Raw genomic sequence first — 15804 nt, 5'->3', positions numbered from 1 at the left:
CAGTTTAAGCCACAAAGCCCGCGCGGATCATAAAATGCAGATTGCAGTACAAGGTGGTATCATATAAAGTAACAAATGTGTCACTTTTGTCAGCATCATATGCAAATTAAAAGTGATTGACAGATGGCCTTTGTTTACCTGCCCCATAAAAGACAGGATAAAATAATAAATCAGTCCCTTGGTTTTATTCAGATGACTCCGATCTTTGATTCTCTGCTCGGAGTTGTGAGATCAAGTAACTGTATCATACATTAGATGAGTAATATCTCTGCCTATTTCTGTTTCAGCCGTTCCTGGCAGTGACTACATCAACGCCAACTACATCGATGGCTACAGGAAGCAGAATGCCTACATCGCCACTCAGGGGCCTCTGCCAGAGACGCTTAGCGACTTCTGGAGGATGGTGTGGGAGCAAAGATCTAACACCATTGTCATGATGACCAGACTGGAGGAGAAGTCTCGGGTAAGGAGACACGAATTACTGTAAAACCCACAAGAGGGCACGGTTTAATATCACTTACTTTGTTATTACAGTATTACCTCATTGTGACAAGATTTGTTGACATGCGCAAAATTCAAACAACAAACAGATCCGTCACCGTTCACTGTACGATGAATTATTAGGGGCAGCCTACCTCAACTCTGATGGCCACATATTGAGTTTATCAGTTTTTTACTATTTAAAATAGATCAATGGTATTGAACTGTAGATCTTGGTGCAGCGCATTGATTTGCTCATCCCATTCTGGCTTACTCTCTCTCTCTCTCTCTCTCTCTTTCTCTCTCTCTCTGACAACGGGCCCAACTGTGGACAATATGCTGTTTAATTAGTCTCCAAGCCCATTCTAATAAAAACCAGGCATGTGCATGGGGTCGTAACACACAGGATCCATGAGAGAGAACTTGCAAAGAAGCATTTTTGCACAAATTCAGTTCCACTGTCATGGAGCTGCACCGAGCGTGAGCATGAACTCTCCCTCCCGAGGCGCTTCACCACCCACCCACCCTTCTGCTGCTGCCACGAATACAGTCTAATTCTGCAGGAACACAGTAATTCATTAATAACAAACAACATAAGGACACAATTACTAATCATCCAACACTGAACTAACCAACAGCAATCACTGAATATTTAAACGCACTTGAAATATTTTAATAGTGTACAATTCCAGAAATATATTTTCCTGAAATGATTCGCATTATTAGAGGAAATGTTAATTATTTTAAATGATTATTCTAATTTTCATTGAAGTCAAGTAAAATGTTGATCAAACAAAAATGTTTTCTTTAGTCTATAGAATCTGATGTGTAGGCAGGGCATCTCGGAGGGACCACAATATTTAATTTTAAATAGTTTTTTTGACACACAGTCCCCCCGTAACAAATATTGCGCTTTCCTGTGATCTGAATATTGCAGGAGGCCAGTACGCAATTCCAATTTTTTCTCAGAGTGACCAAACAAGCAGCGGGTGGCTGCTGTGACAGAGAGGGTCACATTACACTGACTGCACGAGTGACCATCTTGTAAAACTAAGAGTCATTAGAGTTGGCAAATCAAATGATCTCTAGTGCCATTCAGTCGATTTTTGAAAGTTGAAATGGAGTTTGCTGATATAATATATATGTATTTATGTAGCTTGACAGTAACATTACATCAAGCAAAGCCTGGAGGCATATAGACGTCTGGTCCTGCTTTAAAGTGGGATTTGTCAACCTGATCAAAGTCACAAGGACTTCAAAGGATATTTCGGTTGTTTGTGGACAGTATCGCCTCATGTTGCTTCTCTTCTCCTGCGTCTTCAAAAATCTCCAAAAACTTCTGCCTGAACTCTAAATCTGTTTCTGCAGACAATTGCACACAAAGTTCACTCATTTCCCTCCTGTTGTTTGTTTGTCACTTACGGCAGAGTTACCATAGCAACTTTGCATATGCTGCCACTGCTTACACACTCCTACTGAAGTGAGGCACTTCTATACAGAACTGTACAGTGCAGTTCTATTTAGATTTTCTCAACAATGCAAATTCTATTTCATCCATTACTGAGACACTTCTCAACGAGTTCAATGCATTTATTTTTGCAACACCCCGGCAAGGTTTCATAGACTTGTGTCTCATTTGTGTTTGCCGCTTTCTGCATTTAGCACTTGAAAGCCGCAGTACCATAATGAAAACTCTTGAGTTGGAGTTAAGAGGATTGTCACCCAACAACATTTGTGCACTTCTAAAAATACACTCAAGCTAATAAAATAAAAAAAGCGGCACACACGGGCAACTTGAGATACAAAATCTGGAAGGGTTTATTTAATTACCTTCAGAAAATCACGCTCATAAATTCCTGGGAGAAAATAAATCAGCATGGAGCATTGCCAGTGTGTTATTAGTGTGTGCCTACGACGCCCTAATGAAAGAGAGTCCCCAGACTAAGAGCTGGAAGTAAGAGGGATTGTAAATGAAGGAGTTGGTTTCCAAAACTCTAGACATTGATTTTTCAAGGGAGAAAAGAAATAATTAACCTGAAGTTCAGTTCATCAATCAGAATATATAGAGACTCTATAGAGCAATCGTTTTGCCAAGCAAAGACTTAAATGACTTAGAATCCCTCAGAACATAGCATCATCTGTTTTAATTTTGAGCTATCGATGCAATCAGTCATTTAGGCAAATTGTGGACACACTTGCTCTTTTTGGATCACTCACTCGTACCTCGGAGATGTTTTGCAGCAAGGATGTTTGATAAGCTGATTTTTATTACACATTCATTCAAACCTGGAAAGGAATTACACATCCTCTCAAAACCTCTCCTGCTATGTCTGAGAGGCAGTTTCAGAGCTCTGTGGCAGATAAACATGTTCTTCAGCTTGGATCAGGGCAGCTGAGTCATACAAACACAGGAAGAAAACACTTGAAATATCACAACATATACGTAGGACTTAAGAGATATACCACTGCCTCTCAGCCTTCCCCCCACCGCCCATACACATTTGAAAATCAATTGGCTCGAGACAGAGATTGAGGCAACTTTCCACAGACTGGGGGTGGAAATATTGTTGCAGCCAACATCTAGAATCTTGAAACGCACTTATTAAATGAGGTGGTGAGAGATTTATGCATCAAAAGAACCCATGGACTGTAGTCTGTTATCTGCATTGCTGACATTCATAGAATTGAAAGACTTATTCATATATCGTGAATGAATGGGCCAGCTCCTCCAATTACTGCATAAACACCACATATAAATCACTATTACTGCAATAATGTTTAGTTGCATGACATTTAGTAGTGTATCTGATATAAATCTCTGTGTCAAATTTTTAAATGAATTTTTCCAATTACATTATGAAGCAGCAGTGGATTGAATTTTTCTTATGTCTCTAAAACATAATTGAATAGGTGTAACAATTCTGAAAACCTATGTCAGTAATTACTAAGAAAACTTCATCATAATACTCGTGATATAATAAATAGGCTTTTGTCTCATAACAACCTCACACACCTCTGATTGGAATTGTGCTATTCCTACACGCTCAAGGATTTCGATACTGTACACATCCTGTTGTTTTTCTCACACATACACACAAAAACATACAAATATGGCCAGTGAGTCAACCTCTCCCACCTCGCAGCCACACTGCAGTTTGGTGCCAAACAGAGCAGGAGCTCGGCAAATATCGTGCAGCCTGGCAGCAGGCAGGTTTCAGCTTCCTCTCTAGCATCATCATTAGCAGACAGTAGGACTACTAGCTCCTGTAGGTGTCCCTGTGAGAACAAATTTGAGTTTCAGATGCCGGGAGTGAGAAGTTTTTTGGAAATTTATGACATTTTGGGAGATCCTCTCTTTAGGACAGATATTTACACAACTGCTTAAAGATTTGGATGCTTGGTTGCTGAGGATAGAAAGGGCTTTGGATTTAGTTTAGTTTTCTCTGAGCAAAGGATTGCAGTTGAGTAATTAGTTGTGATGCTTAAGCACAGATTGTCTTGAAGAACAGATGCTCATTTCTTTATCTCAACATACTTATGCCAGCAGAGGGCGCTCAAAACACCATTAGTGCAGAATGAACTGCGGCCAATGGGAGAATTAGACAAAAATAGCCATTTATGACCAGTGAATGACAGTTTGTGAGTGAACTCTTTCACTAATCTATAATTTATTTAAAATGATGGCAAATGCATATCAAATATGATTGAAAAGTGCCATTCTGTCTTCAGGAATTGTATTCATGATTATATGACATGATCCTAGCAGCACCAACCCTACGACAACAGGCTCTTGCAGGACAGCAAAGATATTTTTAAAACAGTTCCTAATCGCAACCAGGGAATAACTTTTTGTTAAAGAATTGTGACAAACATGGAACTGATAACGTATGACTGTTTTGTCAATTGGACAAATGTTAGTTAAAGTGCTAGCAGGGACATGCCAGGAAAAAAAACATGTCGTTAGATAATTGTGCGAAAGATCACTAAAACTATGAGAGTAGAGCGGTGAAGTTCTTGTGAATGGATAGTTTAGGTTCAAGGTACCTCTAAGTAGCTGGGGAATGCATTACGTGTCCTCACAAGTATACGAGTGTGTGTGTGTGTGTGTGTGTGTGTGTGTGTGTGTGTGTGTGTGTGTGTGTGTGTGTGTGTGTGTGTGAGAGAGAGAGAGAGGTTTCTAGTCATGAGAACTGTGTCCTCTGCAAAGGCCAGGTGATGACATGTGAAAAGCCGGGTTCAAAGCAGATGATAGTGAAACGTGCGATTTGTGTGAGTGTGTTCCTGCGTGTGTTTGTGTGTGTGCCCGTGTTTGTTCGTGTGTGTTTGCAAAGAGAGAATATGCCACCCAGCCTCAGACAGCAGCACGAAAATATTCATTACAGTGGTGACTGCTAATCCATATGTTTGTACTGAAAGCAGTTCCCCATTACTCAGTTGAGTTTCTCCTGCAAGCTTCACCTCCGTCTCTGAATGCGAGCTGTCGCCGAGGGAGGTGAAATGTGAGGGGGTGAATTTTTGTGCATTTTGTTTGTTGATTTGTATCAGCTCACTGAGACAGCATGGGTGCTTCCAAATGTCAGCACAGCGCTGCAGTTTCAATATGATCCTGCTGTATGTCATCAGAATCAATAGCAGGAAGTTCTGGTCCCAGCAACTCCAGCTTTAAAAGTCTGCATTTCTTCAGTTGCACTGCAAGATGGGAGAGCTGCAGTGCTTCTGTAATACTCCACCTTGTATATGTAGCTCATATATGTGTATGATTTCATGCATATCCCAGTAACAAAAACTGAATAAAACAGGCTCAGCTTCTCGTTAATGACTAGCCTAAAATAAAGACTGCAGGGAACTGAGCCTCCTCGCAAAGTCAGACTGCATGTCACAAGCTTCAATTGTTTCCAAACAAGATTTTAGTTTAATAACACCCACTAAGAATCCACTGAGCCCAAAAGCAAAAAGCAGCCAATCAGCCAGCTCTGCAGAGTGTGTAGATGGTGTGACTCACTGCCTGTAGAAACTCTCAGACCTTGTGAACAACTACAACATTAGGTGTTACAAAAATCAAATGAGGCATAATTGTGCATCTCCATGGCCTGTTTTTGACTAAATTATTCATAAGTCCCTCAGGACAAATTGGCTGAATGTTTCCAGAACAGACGTCAAATTATTGCTTTTTGAAAACAAGCCACTAATGTAATGCCGCTAATGTTTTGCTTTGCTAAACGACAATGACTTACGTTAAAGTTGTAGCCATTCTGACATTTTCAAAGCTGCACAGAGTGAAGCACAAGCCACTCAGCGCCAGTGTTTGGAGGATCTTTAGCCTCATTAGTAGTGAGTAGGTTTGGAGCACATATGAAGCCAGGTGGTCCAACCTGTTGTGTCATCACGCCAGGCCAGGACAAGCTTTTAGAGGGGATTCAGACTGAAAACAGCCCTCTGGATATGTGGAGGCGTGTTGTTAAGGACACTGAAAAAATGAAACAGTAAGCTAGTTTGATTTGCAGAGTGATGTCAGAAACAACAGATGAAGCAATACTCAAAGAGAAGATTTTACTGCTCTGAATTCATTTTTTTGGCAACTATTTTACCATCTGGGATGTTGATTGTAAGGTAAATGGAGGACAACAGAAAATGCGGTTTGTTTGTGATTGGCCAAATTTGACCATGTCGGATGATGCCGCTGTGAAGTCTTTCCCGCCACCAAAGACAGGGTTCTGTATTTCGAGCCATTGCGAGCATACTAACCAGAAATTAATTTGATCCAAATCTGCAAATCAAACGAATTTAAAAATACTTGATGTGACCTCTCCTGCCCATCCTTTTCTCTCTCCATTCTTGACCTCTTACCGCGTGATGAAGCACATGCGTGATGAGCACTTATGTCTTGTGCGGTTCAAATCCCACCCAGCAGAATCACAACCCCCACATGTGAGCCAATAATGAATGAATTTTGTTTTTGATGGGGTGTAAGTTGTTCCTGTCTCATATGTGCAGACATTGTTTTACTACAGCCACAGTCCTGGTTGGCACGTTAGTGCAAAGACAGCTGTGCATAGAGTCTAACATCCGCTGTGCATTGTGCAAATCCATCAGTCGACGATGCAATGGTTCAACTCAAAACTGATCAAATTCAGGTCCATTAGATGGAACCAAGGTTCAGACTTCCATCACTGAAATGATAGAGAGGGCCCTATTGTCTGACAACGATCTAATGCTGCTCTGAAAGTGGCCTGAAACACGTCTCCCTCCACAGTGCAGCACACAGTCATCACAAATGCACCAAAAGCATACGAGACAAAGGGCTGCGAACCACCCGACAATTAGCTAATTGAAAATGATCACAGGCTGGTAGAAAGACAAAGTGTGCTTTATAATTCCCTTTTAAAGTGTACTTCAAATTCACACATGGACAAACATGTATGTTTTAGGAGGGGGGAGATCCTGGAGCTGACTGTGAGTCTTCAGTTTTTAATTAGACAGTGGACTGCTCCTTTGATCTGACCTCTCCAATGTTCGCTCCTTGTTAATCAGTGTGATCCTACAAGCTTCCCTCTAGCCTCGTGGTGGATATTAGCAGCGCTTCTCTCCTGACAGCGTGCCCTCTCTCTTGCTCTGCCAGGTGAAGTGTGACCAGTACTGGCCGTCACGAGGAACAGAGACCTATGGGATGATCCAGGTCACCATGCTGGACACAGTGGAGTTGGCCACTTACAGCGTCCGTACATTCGCTCTCTACAAGGTACACCTCACCCCTTTTCATTTGCTGTTAACAAAATATCAAGGCAGGCGTGGAGGTTATTATCCTGGCAGGTGACTGCAGTTCATAAGTACTTGGGTCACATTTTAAAAAATAATGTCGTGTTTTTCTCAAGACTATAATTATTACTGCTGGAAAAATTTCTTTTTTTCACATCAGTAATTGGTTTTAAGATGTGCTCCGTGTTGTTTCAAAGGCTATGAAAGATTTAATTTTCCATATTGAATCACTGCGAGGATGAAAAGACTATTTTCTCCTCTTCCAGGTCTTTCTTTCTACTACATACTATTTAAATATTTATTATTGTTACTAATTAAAGTCAGCAGCTGGAGTAGTTGGTTGGTTTCAATCGGAAATGGTGACAATGACGAGAAACTTTTAATTCCAAAATTATAAATGTTATCTACACCTACCCTTGCGGAATGATCACAGCCTTGAAAGTGGAGCACATTATGTGCTGTTATCAAAGTTATGACTCAAATCAAGACCTTTGCTTAAAATAGCAAAATTCCTGACAATTAAATCACTAGTGCTTTTCAAATTGAAGCTGAGTGATGTCAGCTTTCTTTCCATCAAAACAGTATGACCTTTTATGTGTTTAAAACAATCTTGCCCAGGATGAGAAGTTGCTATTTAAACAGCTGCCTATTAAGAATTCTCTGCGTCAGAGACCTCTAATAAGCTCAAGCTTAAACCAGACCTTAACTGACTCACACAGAATGGCTCCAGTGAAAAGAGAGAGGTGCGGCAGTTCCAGTTCATGGCCTGGCCAGACCACGGCGTGCCAGAGTATCCTACTCCCATCCTGGCCTTCCTAAGACGTGTGAAGGCCTGTAATCCTCCAGATGCAGGGCCCATGGTGGTTCACTGCAGGTTTGTACTCTTGATTTTATTTCATACAAATGTTAGTACAGCAGATCCTCAAGGAGGTCAGACCACATCAGATGAAGTATCAATGCTTACGTCCTTGTTTTGACCTGGTAGTCATCGTGGTGTGGATGCTTGTCTTTATCACCAACACACGTATGGAGTAAAGTCTCATGTAGGCTTTTGCTGGTTTCCTTACTTTTTGCATGATAAGTCATGGGGGGAAAAATGAGAGTCTTTCCTTACATCAGACTGGTGCATGCACACCAAATGAAACCACAACAGCAGAGATGCAGTAATTCCCTTCTGGAGGTTTCCTCTTTTTTATCCCCAGCGACTTTGGCTGGATAATTCACTCATAAAGCCTGTCAGGACACCTCTACATTCTGCTGCAGTTGTCTTTATATGCTCCAGTTCTTGTGCTTGAGAGCGTGAATCTAATAACCTGGAAAGCATAATATCCTGTTTGCTGCAGACAAACATGGCGAGAAAACATAATAAGGCTGGGACAATTACCTTATGATTTGATTATACTTTGATTCAGGTTGGAACAATTGGATCACGAAACATTCCGAGTGCATCTTGATATTGATGATAGTGAGAGTGATTATAATGAGACAGTGGGATGAAACATACCTGTGTCTTGTCTTATCCAAGTATTGGGTCTCATATGAATCATTAACTGCTTTAGTCCAGGTTTTGTCTACATTCCTACCTGTGTTAGTTCCATTGGTGGATACTGTTATATAAATAGATGTAAGAGTATCTGGTAAAACACACTCTTTCCCTCCCTCTCCATCAGTGCGGGCGTGGGCAGGACTGGCTGCTTCATCGTGATCGATGCCATGCTGGAGCGCATGAAGCACGAGAAGTCTGTAGACATCTACGGTCATGTGACATGCATGCGTGCCCAGAGGAATTACATGGTACAGACTGAGGATCAGTACATCTTCATTCACGAAGCCCTGCTGGAGGCTGCCACCTGCGGAAACACAGAGGTGCCGGCACGCAACCTGTACGCCCACATCCAGAAACTCACACAGCCTCCGCCTGGTGAGACGGTCACCTCCATGGAGCTGGAGTTCAAGGTGATTAAGGCACAAACATCAATTTGCATTTAACATCAAAAGAGAATCCAGAGCAGGCTTTTTTCCTTCATACTGGTGAGATTGCAGGGGTGGCATCAGAGCTGCGGGAGACTCAACTCCCTCCGACCACAGTTGCAGAGTCCAACCCTTTGTCCAGGGTGGCGCTGTGGTGCCTGGTGATTATGTCGAGGTGCATGATGGTGTTTTAAATAATGAATCACCAATTATGCCCATGAGCAGGAATTTGTCGGTGACATTGTTACTCAGACATCGCAGCCACACAAACACATACACATGTCAGAGGGACAAACGGACCAGAAGCACGCACGTAGCACACAGCTCATGCTCAAGGTGACTTGCAATCACACGCACGCACAAACACCTTCTGTCAATAGCCATCAACTGTGATGTTATTACACACTTTCCTCCTCGCGTGGCTCTGCCATTAGCCCTCTTATGACCATGATCCATTCTGTTTGAAGTGATAATAGTGTCTACACCTCTGCCAGCAACGGAGAATGAAAGAGTGAGAGAATGATGGCGGTATACGTGAGGGCCACAGCATCCGTGCCCACACAGTCTGGCCATAACACACAACTCTCCTGGCATCCTGTGAGTGACCATACACTCCTGTGCTGTCCATCTGTGCTCCGTCCACTGCCAGAACTGTTCTTGTCACGCCTACAGTCCTCCATGCTTGCTCTGGGACTCTGGAGACGGCACTTAGTAACACTACCAGCAGATATGTAAAATATGCCACCCCTCCCTGATACCCTCTGATGTCTTGTCGTCTGTTGGATTTATATTTTATCATGACAGGAAGCCTGAAGTCTGAATAAAAACAAAGCCAGACTGTTTGTTTACGCATCATCACAGGTCACTAATTCTTTCTCTCTTCTATTTTCTCTCCATCTTCCTGTCGCGTTTTTTTTTTTTTCTTTCTGTCCACGAAACAGAGACTGGCCAACTCCAAAGCCCACACGTCACGCTTCATCAGTGCCAACTTGCCCTGCAACAAGTTCAAGAACCGCCTGGTCAACATCATGCCTTTTGAGTCCACCCGCGTCTGCCTGCAGCCCATACGTGGTGTCGAGGGCTCTGACTACATAAACGCCAGCTGCATCGACGGCTACAGGTCTGCACGGGGAGCGATGTGACCAGGATCATTAATGGGGGATTTAAACAATGATGTCTTTGAGTTTTAGAACGAGGAAACATTCCTCATTGTATTTGCTCTCAACTCCAGTATACAGGGTGTCAATCAATCACTGACAGTTTGAGGTTGTTTGTATTGAGTACAAGATGAAAGTGAAGGGATGTTTAAATAGAAGTTTTAACATAATCATCTTATATGCAGACGAACATAACACCCACACAGTTAAATGAACTAAAAAGGGTATAGACTGGCTTAAAGTACTTCACCCAAAAAAGTATAATTTGCTTTTCAATGGCTTGGACTCACAAAGTCATTTTTGCCTCCTACTCGACTTCTTGGTGACTCCAGTAGTCAGGAAACACCAGCCTCATATGTTTAGCTTGAAGCTAATGAGAAATGACAAAACAACAGCAGAACAGTGCAAAACATCCATTTACAAACTCTCAAATGCATTATCAAGTATAAACCACGTCTCTTTTATCCAGTCGTATGCTCAGTGTTCCACAAAGCTGAAGGGTAAATTCCACTCTTTGGGTCAAGTATCGCTTTAAGATCAGACGGAAGGCAAAACAAAGCTGCAAAATAAGAAAGAAGTGGAGATAACACAGACTCAATTGGGTCCATACATCCATTTTCTACACCGCTTATCTGTTCAGAGTCACGGGGGGCCTTGAGCCTATCCCCTGACTTTGGGCGAGAGGACAGGTTGGACAGGTTGCCAGTCGCAGGGCGACTAAATTGAGTCTCACCAGATAAGTTCAGGGATTTCGGCCAGACGTCGATGGTGCAGGATTCGCTACAAGAGTAATGGCTTATCTAATGAGGATTTAAACACCCTCACATTGAACTTCAAAGTTATTCCCTGATAGTCGTTGTTTCATTTTCAATCCAGTGTGAGTGAAGAGCCAAAAGTGTCTCTCGTCTAGTACTGAAGCAGCTGCTCAGACACTGTGACAGGTGTTTGTTGTATGGCATCACTGTTTGTTACACTGTGAGAGACAGTAGAGTACAGCAGGTATTCACTAGATGAAAATGTATGGAAGGAGATTGAAGACGAGGACGCAGTGAGCAGTATCCAATTGCAAGAATTACTCCCGGCTCTGTCAGTGTGCCTCTCGTCCGCTGAGCTAGTGCACTTTCATATCGGAGCTACCGCGTGTCCTTGTGTGCACCGTGAGTCCAAATTGCTTCCTTGAGGGAGGAAGATGAAAAGCCAACTCTGTTTTATATCTGTATAAGTTTGGGCAGAAACAGACAGAGCCGACTCTGCTGTGGCTGGAATGTACAGGGAAGAGAGAGATTTAGCTAGCATGAAATGCCGTTCAGTCCGTATGGGGTTCTGTTTCATTCCGGGCCGTGACGGAGACAACACCTCCACCCCCACACCCCCTCCTCTTTCTCCAGTCCTGTTGTTAATGAGAAGTTGCTCCACAGAGACAACCTCTTCATTGTTGCTGTGTAAATAGCAAAATTGCAGCAAGAGTCTATTATAAGGAAGTGCTATTTTTTTTCCAAAACTCCTCCCTTTCTTTTTTCTTTTCTCCCCATTTCCTCTCCCTTTCACACTCCTCATCTCCTCTCTCCTATTTTAACCTTTACTCTCTCTGTCCTCTCTTACTTAGTCTGTCTCCACCCTCTTCCCTAACTCATCTTAATTTTCCATCCAAACATCATGGCAGAGACTGACATATCCGTGCGGGGACCTGTTGTGTGCACCACAGGCACTGTGTAATTAAGCCGCTTTTAAAGCCGGGGCATAAATAAAAACTAAACAGGGGCCTCCAGTGCCCTTCACCCCTGCGCCTTCAAGAAAAGCCAATAATATGCTAAGCTAATGAGAGGCGAACCATTGATTCTAGCTATGCTATCAGGGGCACGAGCCCTGGATATGCTCCGATGCAGGCTGGAGTTTTAGCATTGTAATGAGGTTGAAATGAAACACTATGTCCTCAAGCACTGCAGTCATGTGGGATGATGCAGAGAGTGCTTTGTGCTGTTTGGCAGCGCGCACATCGGGACACTGTGTGCAGGGAAGTCAGTATGTGATACAGTTAGAATTGTTTTTGTTTAGGCTAGGGGCCGTTTTATGGGGAGGTTAGAGGGGTCCACCCTATCAATTTGAAATGTAGCATTTGTCCCTTGCTTGGCTTTGTGGTTACTCTCTGCATCCTCTTTCCTGCAAACTCTCCTCTCCTTTCTTTCCTCTCCACTCTCCTCTCCTATCTCATCTCCTTTCTCTCCTCTCCTCACCCCTCCTTTCTCCTTTCTTTCCTCTCCACTTTCCTCTCCTTTCTCCTCTCCTCCTTTCTCTTCAGCAGTCAGTTCTACTTTGCGATTTCCAGCCAGAGCAAGCAATGCTCACTCTTTTCTTCTCCTCTCTAATTCTTCCCTCCACATCTTCCCTCTACTTTGTACGTCTCCTCTCTGGACTCTTGCGTTCTCTTTCTCTGTTTTCATGTTTTTAATTTGATTCCTCACTCTGTTGCCTTCCCCTCCTCATATGCCAACTCCTCTCCTCTTCACCAATCTGTTGTTTCTTTATTTGTGCAGGCAAGGCCCTTAGCATATTCTAATCTCCTGGTTCCACATTAGTGCCTTGCCTGCAGCACCTTCATTAGTTGTTCAGCCATAGCTCAGTGTTTGACTGCCTATCTGTGTGTGTGTGTGTGTGTGTGTGTGTGTGTGTGTGTGTGTATGTGTGAGTGAGTGAGTGTGTGTGTGTGTGTGTGTGTGTGTGTGTGTGTGTGTGTGTGTGTGTGTGTGTGTGTGTGTGTGTGTGTCATAGCGTGTCTGAATATACATGCAAAATTACTGCACGGCTAAATGCACATACCTGGATGCATGTGCTGCAGACATGTGAGTGTGTGCACGCATGATCAGGCCAGCATTTGTGTGTTGGGTTACTCGGCTCCGCACCTTCCCTCTCTCCTAATTAGTGCGCTGCTGCCACCTGCTGTTAGACAAAATAACTGCACAGCTGGACCAAAGTCACGTAGGACACCAGCACAGCTCTGGCACCATGCTGAATGAGCTCATCACTAGTTCCGTGAGCGAGTGCTCCCTCGCTCTGTGTTGTGTCATAAAGAGGAAGGAGGATGAAGCAGAGCATCTGAATAGTCTTGAATATCTCAATGATGAGGGTCATTGCAAAGCTATTTATGTTAAAAGTGCAGGACTTTGTCATCATAGTAATTTTGCAGAGTCGGTACAAGGACAAAAAGCTCACATCCTCTACTGTTTGCAGTTGAATGCTTTTAATGGTGGGGTTTTATGGGGCTTAATTCCCTTGACTACAAGTCATGCTACTGCAGGTGTGTGTATGAAGGTGCTGCAAATATTACTGCAGTAGACAAAAGCTTTTGGATTTTACTTCAATAAATTTATGTCTGATTGTGTGCTGGAGAGACCAGGCGTGCCGTATATAGCCTGTCGGTTGAATTAACCGCCTTTGCCACTGCAGCTTTATCTTTAACTAATTATCTGGTCATTGCTCTGCGAAGCAACCTGTAATAGCAGTTGTAAAAGCACCATTAAATTTATCATTATGATGTTGAGCCTGTGCCTGTGTGTTTTCGTGTTCTCAGACAGCAGAAGGCCTACCTGGCCACGCAGGGCCCCCTGGCCGAGACCACCGAGGACTTCTGGAGGATGCTGTGGGAGCACAACTCCACCATCGTCGTCATGCTCACCAAGCTACGAGAGATGGGACGGGTAATGCTCATTCACGCTGCACGCACATGCACGCAAGACATTCTGAGGTCACCTGATAACAACCTCTGCATGCTGTAGCTGCTCAGTCCGGCTCCTGTGTCACACAGCTCAAATACTAATTCTGAAAGGGAGCTGCACTATCACCGTAGCTGGAATGCGTGTGGCTTGAAACTTGCTCCTGTGTCGGATTGGTCAATAATGAGAGGAATTCAAACCTCATGAAACCTCTTTGATACTCTGATTGTTCTATGGTCTGCATGTCCAGTTTTTAAAGCTACGTCCTTGGAATTGAACATAGTTTTGACATTTAGGAAAGGAAGTGAGTTGTAAAGGGTTTTTGTTGTTGTTAATTTTGCCTCATTTGCACCATAAACAGTAAAATGTGTTTTAGTTGGTTGGACCTTAATCAAATAGTGCTTGATCACATGGAAGTTCAGGTCTAAAGGCACCCACCTACAGATGTTAATATATTTTGAAGCCACAAGACATAACTTTTGTCCTCAGTGAAGTCATTGTAGGGAAAGTTTTATCTTTTGGCCTCAATATAACCACATTTATGGGGAAAGTTAAATCTCATGAACTGAAAAATAACTCAATTGTAGGAACAAGTTATATACTGTGGCCTCAAAATAAGAGAACAGGGTATATCTCAAGGGCGCCAAATGATTCAATTCAGAGAGCAAGTTATATACTGCGGCCTCAAAATAACTACATTTAAATAACAGCTTATATTTTTCAGCTTGAAAATGTTTAATTTTCCTCTTTATGCCCCAAAAAATGATTAAAAAAAACTTTTTATGGCCGCTCAGGACCTCCGTATACAACATCTAAGTGGGCGGGAGTAAGACCATGTCTCCTCTGGAAAACACCAACTGCTGTAAAAATAGAGTAAAAACTTTCACAGCTCATAAGTAAGTTTGACATCCAGTGTTTATCCGTGAAAGTCCCCATCAGTCACTGCATCAGTAGTCTTGAGTGTGTTCCCACATCCAGATCGTCCTCTGAAAAGCGATGGCAATAACAGCTGAAATCAAAGCAGCATTGTCCTCTGCTTTCATCTTCACTATGCCAGCTGTCAAAGACGGCTTCTTCCTCCACTTTGAGAAGCACACAAACACAATAGCGCAGCTTCAGGGATGGCTACAAAGCTTTGTTGTTGCTGTTGTTTGCTGCTGCAGACAAGAAGATGTAAAGCTGGACGGAGAGATAGGGTCTCAGCTTGATCTTAATCTGGTCACTGGAGACGTATTAATGACAAGTGACCGTGTAATCAGCTTAAATCTAGATACTGTTTGGATGTGAATCGTATAGTAAGGTGCAAAGGGAATCATTAAGTAAATTGATCTCAGTAGCAGTTTGATTAAAGCTCTTATATCTTTGTGACACCCTCTTGTCCATAATCAAATTTTTTATAAACGAAAGCCGTCTGGTACAAATACAAATTATGTGAATATTTTGCCATTTAAGATGAATCAGGCAACATTTCAACACCACAGATTACACTTGAACTCCAGACAGCCATTATGTAAATAATTATTTTTTTTCACTGAGCCTGTTTTGAAAATGATTCTTCAAATATAACTGCCTCATCTTTTTTGCCTCCCTCATCTTTCATAGGAGAAGTGCCATCAGTACTGGCCAGCGGAGCGTTCAGCCAGGTACCAGTACTTTGTGGTCGATCCAATGGCTGAGTACAACATGCCCCAATATATCCTGCGAGAGTTCAAAGTCACAGACGCCAGGGT

At 42.8% G+C, this 15804-nt stretch overlaps 1 protein-coding gene across 13 annotated transcripts in view; it reads left to right on the top strand.

Moving 5' to 3' along the window:
• Positions 1–15804, top strand: part of ptprfb (protein tyrosine phosphatase receptor type Fb) — a 172001-nt gene that overhangs the window by 151408 nt on the left and 4789 nt on the right. For all 13 annotated transcript variants that reach the window (XM_086204218.1, XM_086204216.1, XM_086204223.1 and 10 more), the window contains 7 exons: positions 288–463; positions 7100–7219; positions 7956–8110; positions 8907–9192; positions 10149–10327; positions 13933–14059; positions 15677–15802. In XM_086204218.1, the coding sequence (XP_086060344.1) occupies positions 288–463; positions 7100–7219; positions 7956–8110; positions 8907–9192; positions 10149–10327; positions 13933–14059; positions 15677–15802 (1169 nt within the window). The remainder of the gene's footprint in view (positions 1–287; positions 464–7099; positions 7220–7955; positions 8111–8906; positions 9193–10148; positions 10328–13932; positions 14060–15676; positions 15803–15804) is intronic.

This window comes from Aulostomus chinensis, chromosome 5 (genome assembly GCF_037954235.1).
Source record: "Aulostomus chinensis isolate RoL2024-O1b breed Wild chromosome 5, RoL_Achi_v1.0, whole genome shotgun sequence".
Lineage (NCBI taxonomy): Eukaryota > Metazoa > Chordata > Actinopteri > Syngnathiformes > Aulostomidae > Aulostomus > Aulostomus chinensis.
The sequence above is the reverse complement of the archived record's forward strand: the minus strand, read 5'-3'. Positions and strand labels throughout refer to the sequence as shown.